This window comes from Cygnus olor, chromosome 18 (genome assembly GCF_009769625.2).
Source record: "Cygnus olor isolate bCygOlo1 chromosome 18, bCygOlo1.pri.v2, whole genome shotgun sequence".
Lineage (NCBI taxonomy): Eukaryota > Metazoa > Chordata > Aves > Anseriformes > Anatidae > Cygnus > Cygnus olor.
In genome coordinates this window covers 773,914-787,656 of record NC_049186.1, presented here as the reverse complement: position 1 = coordinate 787,656, position 13,743 = coordinate 773,914, and the positions used below count along the sequence as shown (strand labels likewise).

The 13,743-nt window shown below is 42.9% G+C and overlaps 1 protein-coding gene across 4 annotated transcripts in view; it reads right to left on the bottom strand.

Annotated features, from left to right (window-relative positions):
• The window catches only part of MAP2K4 (mitogen-activated protein kinase kinase 4), a 94,593-nt gene that overhangs the window by 22,929 nt on the left and 57,921 nt on the right, over positions 1–13,743 (bottom strand). For all 4 annotated transcript variants that reach the window (XM_040530169.1, XM_040530171.1, XM_040530168.1 and 1 more), the window contains one exon: positions 6,997–7,116. In XM_040530169.1, the coding sequence (XP_040386103.1) occupies positions 6,997–7,116 (120 nt within the window). The remainder of the gene's footprint in view (positions 1–6,996; positions 7,117–13,743) is intronic.

The following is a 13,743-nucleotide window of genomic DNA, read 5'->3' as shown; positions in this document are numbered from 1 at the left end:
TGATTAAAAAAGCTTGCAGAGCCATGTGTCTTAAAGCCAAAAAGGGGGGTTGTGCCCACTCAGAATGACCTCCTGGACACCATGAACACACCAAGGAATGAACGGCATCCACCAAGACCTTTGTCCAGTCCAAGCACTTGGTTTAGTGGGAACAGAAGGGGCCAGCAAAGGTGGTATCAGCTCATCGCCCACCCAATGGAAATGGCTGCTACAAGCCTGAGCCCAGAGAACAACCATTTCACCTGAAACAAAAAGGCACTGATCAAACAAGCACTGTGCCGAACACAGAGGCTGAGACACTGCCCAGAGAGAGGCAAATGCAGCACAGTGGAAGAGGACACAACTGGTGTTTCAAGTGACTGACACGAGCCAGTCATGGAGAGAGACATGGAGAAAGGAGATCTCAGGCTGCTCGATAAAGGTTGGAATGGATGGATTTGGCTGAGAACTTGATCTGATTTAAACTGCAGAAATGAAATTAGGTAACACATGCAAAAAATTTCCCTTTTCAACACTGCAAACAAATGCAGAGTGCAGCTATGGCACGTCTGTATCATCAAGAGCGGCTAAGAAAAGGTAAGTGGGCGCAGCATTAGTGGTGCACGTGAATCAGGTGAAATTGGAACCACACCAGACCACTACATACTATCCACAGTGAAAGCAAACACAGACTTGGTTCTACTGCCTGCAGGATCATTGAAGACATTGCTTCTGTTTTGACCAGCTTTGCATAAAAAATTGGTAATGTGCTATACTCCCGTGCTGCTGTACCGAGACTATAGGGAACTGGATTTGTTCAAGAATGCCAGAATAGTACTGACCACCTGCAGCCTCACGTTTGTGTCCCATCGCACTAATACGTCAGTGTCTTCAGTTGCCCAGGTTACAACAGATGATGTTTGTACAGGAAAAGCAAACTGAAGTGAAACAACAGGCAAGGTTATCAGAGCTGTGACTGTAACAAAAACTTCACAGCATACTTTGTACGTCTGCAGGGTTGCAATGTACATGTGACTGAGCACTCAAACATGTTAGTGTGTAATCACACTACAAACTACTCATGATCAAAAGCACCAAAGGGAAAAAAATCAAGACATGGTTTAGTTGGTCTCTTGAAGTACCATAGAATGATATAGAAATCCTGAATGGGAGCATTTATTGATCTGGTAATATTAAAATCTACCTGATCAACATGAGTTTCTGTCAGCAAGATCAGTGAAGAAAGATGACAGCTTTTCAATTACGCAGCTTCATTAAGACTGGTGATAAGACTGAAAATCCTACAAGTTCTCATCTCTTCTTGAGACTTGAAAGGACTTACCTAGAAGCAAAGTTGATGACTTTTACTGAGAACAAAGAGGAAGACTGGCAGGTGCAACTAAATACTTGTCACCTAGCCCCTTTCTTAGCAAATTATACAGAGAAATGCTGATGTGCATGGGAAAGTTCTGCTTCACCTTGAATTGTGAAGGCAAAGCTATCTTAACAGAAGTTTATCTTCAATTTATGCTTCCAGGTCAGGTTGATTTCTGATTAGAAAACGACAAAGGAAGCATTTTAATTTTTCTCTTCCAGCTATAGCTATTCTTCCGAAGAACTATATTTTAGTCCTTTTCAGGTACTAAATTACCAGGTACTAATGCACTTCTTGTAGGCATACCAAAAATATCCAGGAACGCCCTTCACTTACTACTTCATTCAAAGTATCACTGCCTATGCTCCAGGATATACACAAAAACTGTGTCTTAACCAGCAATTCCTGAATGCAGTGTCCTTAGTTCCCAGCCCACAACTGAGCATGTCACAAAGATGCCCCTAGGCTGAAAAGCAGCTTGGCACTAAAAGGACCTGGGGTCTTGGTGGACACCAAGGTGAACATGAACCAGCAACATGACCTTGCCACAAAGAAGGGGAATGGTATCCTGGGCTGCATTAGACAAAGCATTGCCAGGAGGCTGAGGGACGTGATCCTTCCCCTCTGCTCAGCACTAGTGAGGCCAGACCTGGAGTGCTGGGTCGAGCTCTGGGCTCCCACTACAAGAGACATGGAGCTACTGAAGACAGCCCAACCAAGGGCCAAAAAGATGATAAAGAGAGAGTTCAGCCTGGGGAAGAAGAAGCTCAGGGGGGGATCTCATCAATTTGTATAAATACCTGAAGGGAAGGTGCAGACAGAATAGAGCCAGGCTCTTGTCAGTGGTGCCCAGTGCCAGGACAAGAGGCAGTGGACATGAACCAGAACACAGGAAGCTCCCTACGAACGTCAGGAAACACGATAGTGCAGGTGACTGAGAACTGGCACAGGTTGCACAGAGAGGTTGTGGAATCTCCATGTTCAAAAGCTGTCTGGACATGGTCCTGGGCAACCTGTACTTAGGTGGCCCTGCTTGAACAGGTGAGTTGGACTAGATGGCCACCAGAGATCCCTTCCAGCCTCAACAAGTCTGTGATTCTACAATATCAATACTTGCAGATTTATCACATTAGTACACTGCAGGGCAACCTTTTACACAAGTAGCATCTATACTAATGAGAGAGGATCAAGACTCTCATCATCCTCCCTTTTCCTTACAAGGCACGAAGGACACTTTTCCTAGGGACTGCGGACTGCTTGCTTGGGCAGACACCTCGAGCAATTCCAAAACCGCCAAAGATTTCCATAGTCAAGTAGCATGTTGGACATCTCCACAGAAATGCTAAAGAGCAGATAGATCACGTACAGAGTCTTAGTCAGATGGAAGAATTATCTTTATGGTACCAAGCATGCATGAAGATTTTGAAATAACAAATACTACAGATTTAAGAGCCTGTCTGAATGGCATGTCTTCTGCTGGCACTTGAGACAGTCTTGAAAGTCTTTGAAATGGCTAGCAGCTATTTTGAATATTGTACTTATTTCATATAATTGACAGAGATCTTAGGGGGGTGCAGAGACAATTCTATCTTGGACCGAGAACGCAGGATATTGGAAATATTTATTCTTCTCCTGTTTCTTTTTCTAGTTGTGGCTCTGTCTTGTCACAGAGAAGTTAAACTGACTGTCATTTTCTTTTTCTGAATGCTTCTGTGCAGTATGAAGTTTCATGGAATATTAATTACTTTCATTCTTCACCAAGTTTTAACTTTTTACCAATAAAAAAAAGTTTTTGGAGAAGTCTACGAAGGTCACATAACCTGAAAATTCCTACACATCCTATAGTTTTGAACTGAGTGCTTATTGGACCAAAACCCCAGCATTATATTCCCGTTTCATTAAATAAATACATAATTCAGTCTCATCCAGTGTGTGCCTAAAAACTGATGTAAAGTCCCACTGTTGGTAGTCGATATATAGCTTTTCCATTGTTACACATTAAACTACATACGTAGACATACATACAGAAGGATGTACCATGTTATTAAAGAACAAGGAGCAAATATACCATGGGTTAAGATGCTGTTGGCTGAGGGACAACCAGCACTACTTCCCCGAGAAAACTCATTCCCTTGTCAAGTTCCCCTGAAGGGTGATGGTTAACAACACTTGGCATTCATGCCCTCAGTCTGGTTTTCACGACTCAATGGTATCACTGTAGCTTATGGTATCCAGAAATTTTTCAAGAGGACGCTTCAAAATGGTCAGAACTGCCAAAGACCAAATAGTATTTAAAGGAAAAAAAGGTTCAAAACTGCCAAAGACGAAACAGTATATTTAAAATCTTTCCCTATCAGAAAAAACTTGCTGGAAAAGTGAGCCAAAATACAACTAGGGAAAAATATTCACCTGTAATTTTTTATTTTTTTTAAACCTTTGCAAATCAAAACTTGTCATACTTAGAGAGGCTGCCACAGCAACTTGTCTGTTTACAGTTGTTTTCCTAAATGCAAGCTGGGATATATGTCTGTCCTCAAATTAAGTCCTTCAACAGTTTTGTCCAATTTGGTTTTTCTACTACTACTCCCTGAACTGTCAGGACTCAAAAGCTGAGCTCTGCTTCTCAGCACAAACAGCTCGCTCTTCCAGACAGGTTTCCTGCCTTTCAAAACAGCCCAGCAGCTGCCCTGCTGCTCTCCCTGAAGCTGTTATAATCTTCTTGCTAATTATTTGATTGTGAGAGCTGCCTACTCAGCATTCAAGCTCCTCTGAAGAGGCTCAAAGTGAAGTCTTTCACCCTTTAGGAGCAGAAGGAAGATGACTTCCCATCTGTAGCTCAGTCTACCCCCAGAGAATCTGAGTTCTGGCTCAGAGCAAAAGGTCCCAAAAGGATGTGCCTTTTGGAATGTTTTTCCTTACTTTTCACCTTGAAATCCAGGAACAAAGGGCTTTGTTTACACGTCTTGCTATAGGACTTCCTGAGAGAGGAATCTTTAGTAACATACCATGTGTTCTTATACTCCAGAGGATGGTGCAGCAGTGAGCTGGATCAGTTACTTTGGGAACACAGAGCAGGGGGGTGAGACAGGTTCAAACATACTGGTGAAATTATTTTTTTCCCTTAAATACTTTATCTCTCTGCCTTCTCTGCTGTCATAGTTTCCTGCCTTTAAAAAATGTAATTAACGTTAGAACATGTAATTAATATGACAAGACAGACAACCTCATCCAAGTCTATCTATCAGTTCGCCTTGCACACCTTTGAGGTGTGTGCCAGCCATAACAGACTGAGGAGAGGGGGAAGTTTGCTTTCATTTCAGAAACACACACCACTGATGCTGAGAGTGTGGGCAGAGGGGATTCCAGGGACAAACACACTATACCCCTGAGTGACCTTATTGAAGTCTTCCCCAGAGCACCCAAGGAATGTTGCCTGGTTGCAGGAAGACAGGATTTTTTGACAAAACAAAGGGTGCAGAAAAAAACAGGCTGACAGTTGGATGTTGATCAAGGTAGGTTTCTGTATTATTTATGTATGTATACTTACATTCTGAGATGTGCCTAGAGTTGCAGAGGTGACAGGCTCACACAGTTCTGAACATGTTGCTCATCAGCAATCTGGCAAGATATTGTCTTGCCCAGAGACTTTTCTTCAAACCAGCTGACAGCCTTATCATTTGTATTTCAGCAAAGCTGCAAACTTTCAGCCAAGGCTGAGGCTCCACACTTACCAGGAGTTTGAAATGCGTGAACAGGGACAACACCTTCTCACTCAAAATGTTCAACAGATAAGACAAAGCAAAGCATGAAAAAAGAAATTATTTTTATCCTTATTTCAGAGACTGAGATTTAAAGTCAGAGGAATAACCTGACAAAATAACAGAGAAAGATTCTCCAGAAGCGGGAATTGAATATTCAGTCCCAATTTGTGGTTTTAATTGCAAGATTCACCTTCTTCCTCTCAACAGCTCTCCACTAAAGCCCCAACAGACTCTGCATAGGTTACTACCAGATAATAAGCAAAGATGAACAGCAGCAAGTAGGTCTCTATTTTCCTTCTTCCCTTGGGTAGGTGTACAGGATTGAGACTCAATTAGAGGAAAACAGGCAAGCATGGCATAAAACTGTCCAGGCTGCATGCAGAATGCCAGTTTCCCAACTGTTTTTACTGGTCATTCAAATGCAATGGGAGTGCCTGAGCAAGGCATGAGGAGAAAGAAGGACACCTTCTGTGGCCCTGCAGCAAAATGCACTCTTTGAATTACAATAAGTAGATGCTAAAACAGTCACAAACACTCGGTGATTAACACTATACTGCTGGACATGAATAAGTGATCTATGTCAGAATTAACTACAGTCAGCTTACATAGATTTTGATGCTCTAATTCTGGTCTTCACTTGGTATAATTTGTGAAGTATCATATTGAATAACCCACTCTACAGCACATAATATCTATATGCATAAAAGGGCCAAGCAAAATGACAGGCCCCAGGGTGGCTATTGCAGATATTGCTCCTTTCAAGAGCAGTCAAGCAATTTTGGTCTCCATCCCAAATGGACAGAGTAGAACCGGAAAAGATGCAGAGAATGGCAAGAAAGATGATCAAAGGTCTGGAATGGATTCTATGCATGACACAGGCTTGCACTTTTCAGTCTGGAGAAGACATGACAGAGAGGGGATAGGGCAACAGTCCATAAAATCCTCAGTGGCCTGGAGAGAATTGGTAAGGAGCAACAACTAACTTTCTCTTCAAATACAAAAACTAGGGAAACCACTAGGGGCACCATTCAGAACAGCAGAATGAAAATTCAAAATCGATCAAGGTGACAGGCCTTCAAATGACAGGCAGACGACCAAGCAAAGTGCCTCTCAGGGAGCACTGAAGATGCAAAAAATGTGCATGTATCCGTGGGGAAAACAAACCATTTACAGGATGAGAAGTCTAGGAAGAATCACTAAGCAAAAGATAGCATGTAGAGCTCAGAAGACATTCAGGTACATACAACTGAAGGTTATGGCAAAGTATCACGTGTGCTTCTTTATGCAGATCCTTTGGGCCATCCCCAGAGACAGGACCACCCACTGGTCTGACCCAGCCAGGTCACTCTTATTTTCTTACGCATCTGCAGGTACAAACCACTTCAAGGAAGAGGCACTTCAATTATGAGTCTCTGACACAGCCCTGGTATGTACGTATGTACATACATATACACAGCAAATAACTATCTGATCACAGCAGCCACCTTTATTACAGGGATACTGAGTTTGCACGCGTCCTCCACATGGTCATATCTGATTACTGACATAAATCACATTTGTGTTCAAGCGCAGTGCCACAGAGCTGTGCCCAGCCCAGCAGTGCAGAGGGGAACCACAAGTTCATCAAATGAGAAAAACAGGAGAGAAAGAGAGACTGAAATGTGCAGACAGACCTAACAACGAATGGGAATAGCATCTGTGTGTTCACCACTACTCAGACATCTGGATACCTTGGTTAAATAACCTTGATTAAAGGTACCAAGCTAAAAATCCTAACATAAATTAACTTTCTCTTCCTTATTGCATGTTGGCAACTGCAAAGAAAAAAAGTTAATAAAATAAAAAATTCTGCTAAAAATGAAGCAAGTTTGGAGTTCCCACCTCTCTGAAGAGCGCACCATAAAACTGAACAATATACGGGCAGTCACTGCTTCGCATTACTACATCAAGGTCCATCAGAAGCTGCTTCTGTTCTTTTTCATCCACTGTCGACCGAATTCTCTGAAAGAGGAAGAGTGGCAGAGACTTTATCACTTACAAGCCATTACTGTATCTTCAGAACCATTAGTGGAGCAACGTGCCAGGGACCCCAAACCCAAAGCTGAGCAGGCAATCCCCAAAGCATGATAAAACACACTCGAGAGAATTGAACTGTTTTCGAATCAGAATTGTAACTGAAAAACTCAAAAGCCATTCAATACAGAATATAAAATCTCCAATCAAATTTTACTCTTATGAGCATCAGCATTTTCAGATGAAATGGCAGTATGAAATTAAAGAGCAAAGATTTCATTGAGACCTACAGCAAAACAATATATTCAGGTTATCACTTCAAAACATTCCCACAGAGTTCTTAGCCATGTTGGATGGGGCTCAAAGACTGATTTGAAATTTAACCAAGGAACATTATGTTTGAAATGACTAAGAAAAGCAAAGAAGACAAAAGTTTTCCTCCACCTTGCCTTCAGCATGGCTGGCACAGTGGAAAAGGCCCATAACATAATCGAGGGAACACATTGCTCTGGTAATGCTAATGGTGGGCAACAGTCCTTCTCAAAAAACTAACAACTCTACCTTGTACTGGCCTAGCTAACACTAACACTGTATGAAAGATATAGATTATATGCTGTATGTTTAAAAATGTATATATACCCACTATACTTTATAGTGTATATATAAGGAAAACTCTGATTTGGGCTTGAAAGAACAATTTAAGTTTGAAAATAAAAAGAAGAGCACACATCCAACCATGAAGCTCATTAAATGAAGGATGGAGGAGTCCATCCACAGTTTTTCATGTAATTTTACAGATACATTTATCATCTTGCACTAATTAAATGCATTCTCTGAAACACTAGTGAGTAAAATTATGATACTGAAGAACTGAGTCACACTGAGAAATCATCAAAAAGAAAAAAAATGAGAAGTCCAAAGCAACAGAAACAGCCTGGACTCTCCTTGTGGAGAAAAACTGTCTGTCTATCCAAGAAAGAAAAAAAAATGTTCAAGGTTGTCAGAAAAACCTGCATGATACCAGAAGCCAGTCCCACTGACACTACTTGGCAGAGCTCACTGCCCTGTGAGCAGCTGCTGGTGGCAGCAAGACCACAAGCATTAGCAAGCACAAGGCTAAGCATATGAAGGTACTTTAAAGGTTGGCTGTTCATATTACATCACTTGAGATTATGAGGGCATGATTATGTACCTCTGGACTATTTTGTGATGATCCACACAAAATGAGGACCGTATTGAGACTACAATTTCCTTACCTTTGCTGTATCCTGGTGTTTTGGTATTTCCCCATTCATTCGTTATGTTCTAGCAGTTCTAGTTTGGCCTAGAACAGTAATTGTGTTCATACTGCCCTTTTCCCTCCCAATGAATTCTAGAGTAGTAGGGAAAACTAGTAAGAGCCTTGCCCAGCACACCCACAATCTGTAACATCCACACCTTGGAATGTCACTGAGTGGGTGGAATTTTGTCGTTGCAAACAAATCAAGAAGATGACTCAAGGGCCTAGTAATGAAATTAGAACACTTCACCTCTAGGTCACTGGTTCAAATCTGTTTCACAGAAGTTTAGTCACATCAGTGAAGAAGGTCTGATTAGTTCGATCATTTCTTTGTCTTGGATCTACATCATATAAAGCTCTTCAACCCTGCACTGATATATCAAAGGCTAAGAAGATTAAAAGTCTCCTTCTGGATGGTACACCATCAGCACTGTATGAAATAATAATGATGTTGCTCTGACCTTGATAGAAGATGATGGATGCCAAAGCCACTGTGGTGGGACCTCTGAGGAGCAGTTTTGTCTCCCACTGAGATGCTACCCACTCCTCTGAAAAGTTCACAAAACAGGTGAGAAGCAATACCAAAAGATCTTTTCTCCATACTGTAACTCACAGCTCTCTTCTGTGCCAATTCCATTAACTGCTTTCCCCAAAAAGCCTTTCTCCTGGTCATCTCCTCAGCCTCCCTCCGCATTCCTCTCACAGCTGCACACTCCAGTCTCAGCCATCCCTGCAGCATGCTTCTCGAACTCTACAACTTCACCTGAAAGTACCTCATCCCAACTCTGACATTCTCTGCATCTTCTCTGCTCTAACCTCTTCAACTCTGGAAAGCATTTGAGATACTTGTATGGAGAAGGTAATTTTAATGGCACCCTGGAACAACAACCAAACCCAACAACTTCTTTTTCCAGCCACAATCTCCCCATGGAGAAATAAAAAGAGCAGGCAGAGGACCCCAAGGATGTACAGTTATGTAAAGGTTATAATACAGAACATCCATGCAGACATGGCACCCAAAGGACACCTTAAAAAGCCAGCATAAACTCCTGAACAAACACTGCTTTGGAGACTGACGGGGAGTCTTTTATAAGACTGCTGGAGACCAGAGGTTTGATAATTCAAGAAGAGCACAAAACCCTCAGAGGCAACATGCAGCACAATGCTGAGCTGAGGTCACCCAGGCTGGAAAAGAAAACAGTCTTAATTCATCAGCTAAGAAGCAAGCATTCATGAGCAAATGAAGGAAGAAAAAGCAAAAGGTGATGGAAGTCAGCAGCAGCCAGTACTCAAACAGCACATGAGCCACAATGAAGACCTGCTACCTAACTCCGAGGCAGAGTGCCAGACACTGCAGCAGTACCCACAGACAGACTCTCCCAAAGACACAGGAGGTGGCAGGAAAGGAAGACAAGGAAGGCAGCAGCCTGACAACATCATGTAAGATTGGGATGGACAAGTTTGACTTGGTTTCAGCTCTTACATCTCTCAGCCTGGTTACTCAATTGCATGCAGTTGCTGCCATGGCCAAACAGGCCACATAAGGAAGAAGTGGCTTTTGTAGTGGAGATTATAGAAAGTCTAATCTTTAGCAGTTTCTTTTTAGCCTCAAACAAACTGCATAAAATCCTTCAGAAGAAAATTCTCCAACCTTTTTAGCACAAACCCAGGTTAGGAAAAAGATTTCCGATATCTGAAATAAGAGCTCTATAAGTGATACTCTGGGCAGCATCAACACCAAAATGATAAACTATGCTGTGTGGATTGTACTACTCTCAAACCTAAAACCTGACAGATCCCAGAAACCAGACCCAAAACAGAAGAGACATCACTCAACTCCAGTATGCACAGGAAAAAAATCAGGTGCAGCGGGAAGGGAAGGGAAGGGAAGGGAAGGGAAGGGAAGGGAAGGGAAGGGAAGGGAAGGGGAAGGGAAGGGAAGGGAAGGGAAGGGAAGGGAAGGGAAGGGAAGGGAAGGGAAGGGAAGGGAAGGGAAGGGAAGGGAAGGGAAGGGAAGGGAAGGGAAGGGAAGGGAAGGGAAGGGAAGGGAAGGGAAGGGAAGGGAAGGGAAGGTAAGGGAAGGGAAGGGAAGGGAAGGAAGGGAAGGGAAGGGAAGGGAAGGGAAGGGAAGGGAAGGGAAGGGAAGGGAAGGGAAGGGAAGGGAAGGGAAGGGAAGGGAAGGGAAGGGAAGGGAAGGGAAGGGAAGGGAAGGGAAGGGAAGGGAAGGGAAGGGAAGGGAAGGGAAGGCCACAAGCACCAAACTGAAAACCTGCTTCTTGAGCCAAGAGAGAAAACAGTGCTGTCCTGCATACACAGCTCACAGGTGTGCTCAGCAGAAAGTCCTGCAGCAGCACCTGACAGTGTCCCCAAAGGGATGGGTGTTATCTGCAGGACAGCAAGGACCGAAAGCTACAAAATGAGCAGGAAGAAAGGGGTTTTGCCCACTTGCTGCTGAGGACAAGAGCATTTACCTACCCATCCAAAACACTTTCAGTGCTGAAAGAAGCATGTCAGGTCTTTCACTGGTAACAACTAGTCTCCCATCTCCTCTAATAAGGCTTACTCCCTCACCATTTCCTTTTAACCCTTACTCATTCACTCCTTTCTCAGTGTCATATCAGCAGGGTTTGAAGCACTGTTTTCCCTAACTCTCAGACAGCTATCCAAAACAGAAGAGTGAAACAGAAAATTCTCCTCAATAAACCTTAAGTATTCAACTCCAGGGAGGGTATCTAATTGTGAGAAGAATGGAAATGAAGATTTACAACATAGCCAGCTTGCAAAAATCCCAATACTTCTCTTCAGAAATCATATGGGAACAGGAAGGTCAGAAAAATCTGCCCCTTGACTGAACTTAATACACTTACGTGTCATCTCAGAGGGCTTTTATGGGCTATCAGACATGCAGGAAACAACTGATAAATTACAGAAGTATACATAAATATACAACTTCTGCTCTCAGGTGTACCTGATACATAACAAGCTATTTCAACTGTGAGGCAGCCATCAGCAAAATTCTGTGAAAGCCAAGGAAAGACAGACAAAACACCTATTTTAAAACTACGGATAAGAGAGCAAGCACTGACTATAAGGCAAAACGATGTGAAAGAGGCACCGTGTTCTGAACAAGAAATGGCTCCATAGCTTACAGACTTATCCAGGAAGAACAATGATCTTTTATGGACACTTTATAGGCTTGACATCCTATTGAATTTTATGTATCTCCAAACAGTGCCTTGGCCAGCTTCTCTGATACCCAACTCATCTTAGAATTGCTTCTGAACTTCTCAGGACAAGCGCAGATCAGAAGAAGTGGAAGATTGCCTGAAGACTGGTCAAAAATACCACTAGACTAAACAGAAAACAAGAAACCAGCAACAAGATCTGAGGATGTTGGCTGGAACTGGAAACTAGACTAGGTAATATTGCAGAGAAAGACTGAATCAACTATGTTGATTTATACAGTAAATATTGGAAGATACAGAAAATTCTGGTATGTGGCTGAAAATCACTGCAAATTCTGGGGTGAAGGAAAACTGAACAAAAGGACTGAGGAAAAAAATGCCCCTCTCCAGTTTTACTATTTTACTATTACTCCCTAGTCATAGCTATTTTTGGCAGAAAAATCACAAGAGGTGCAAGACTTTTCCATGGGCCAAGGACAAGAAGCCTGAAGGTCAACTGAAGCAAAAGCCATTCTGCTAGTTTCTGGACAGCATGTTCTTCAGCCAGGTCAAAGCAAGAGAACTGGAAGAGGAAGAAACTGGTAGAAGCTTCTAATACTGAAACCCAAAGGTCCCAGTGTTCCCTACTGCTGGAAAGAAAAGGCCTGTCGAGCACCCAGGGGTTCAGGAGGTTGAACGGGAGAGAGGAAGGTGAGCGCAGAGGTGAGCTGCACGTTCCTGCCAACCTCAGGCTCTTCGCTGTTGCGCTCAGGCTTCTGGTTGGCACACGCACTACTGTACAGACTAAAGGCTGGCTATTTTAAATGCTTGATAATTTACCTTGGGAACTCTTCAAACAAGAAAACCTCCTAAGGCCTTTTTAAGTACTCTGGCTAATAAAATCCACACTATGTATTACCTATGCTATTTATGTAGTAAGCAGAGGATGCTGCTCCAACAGGGAGAATAGTTCCTAGCATTCATTCAGATTGGGGGATTTTTCATTTATGTATTTTTATCAGTCTGGAAAGCCAAGCATTCCAAGGATTTTTTAAAGACCCTTTTTGTGTGAATGATCACCATCCTAACGGGAAACTTCAGGACAGAAGGACAACCCTCAGCTGCTTGGTGAGCTTCCCAAGAAAAACAATTCACCTGAATAAAACGGGAGTTCTCTGAAGATCCTCTGATCTGCTAGACAGTCTGGTTCTTCAGATATGTGGTATCCTCATGAAACAAGATGCGTTAACCCTCCCCGGAGCAGCTACAACAACATATGGTGATACTGGAGGGCACATACAAAAGAGGACTGGAGAACAAGACATGTTGTGAAGCCTCTGGGATAAGATCAGGAGTGACAGCAGTGCAGCAGATCCTGAGAAGGGACCAGGGCTCTCTGCAGAGCAGACAAGCTTCGGAGGTTATTCATGAGACACTTACGAATTGCTACAGACTGAACAAAAACAGACTGAAGAGCAATCGAGAAACCAGGAATAAAGTCAAAAGAAACTGGGTGGAACTGGAAGCTGGACTAGACAATATCACAGAGAACTGGTGCTGCAGCACGCAGGTAAACACGGGCCAGGGAAGACACTGCTTTCAGGGAAAACAGAGTCCGGAAGAGAAACCTGCCAAGAAGTGAGGAGTTAATGTAAAAACTGGCCTTGCAATGATGAATGTGCACAGAGCTGGCAGTGGACTGAACAGGGCTGTTTTCTATCCCACCTGGAAGAGTCATGAGCTTGTATGTCAATAAATGCTCAAGAAAATGAATAGTGGTTTTGTTTGTTGTTGTTGGTTGTGTTTTTTGTTTGTTTGTTTTTTAAGTGAGAGGGAAGATCACAATGCCAGCTGACCCAGAGCAAACAGGAACTTTGAATCTCTAGGAAGACCTGTAAGAAAAAATGGACTTAATGAACAAGATGATTCTTATTATGATCTTGCAAACATAATAAAACATTTTTCATGGAGAAAAACGAAAAAGGTTGGATACAAATCGTCAGAGTTGGATTCCTCTTTTCTTTATCACCCCCCCCCCCTTCTTCCTGATGGCCCTAGAAAGAGGCTGTCTGTGGGATAGAAGGTAAGTGATGCAAAAGCATCACACCAAAGACCACAACCGTCTGTTTCCATACAAGATCACAGCTCCCAGCCCTCTGCAGCCAGCAGCAG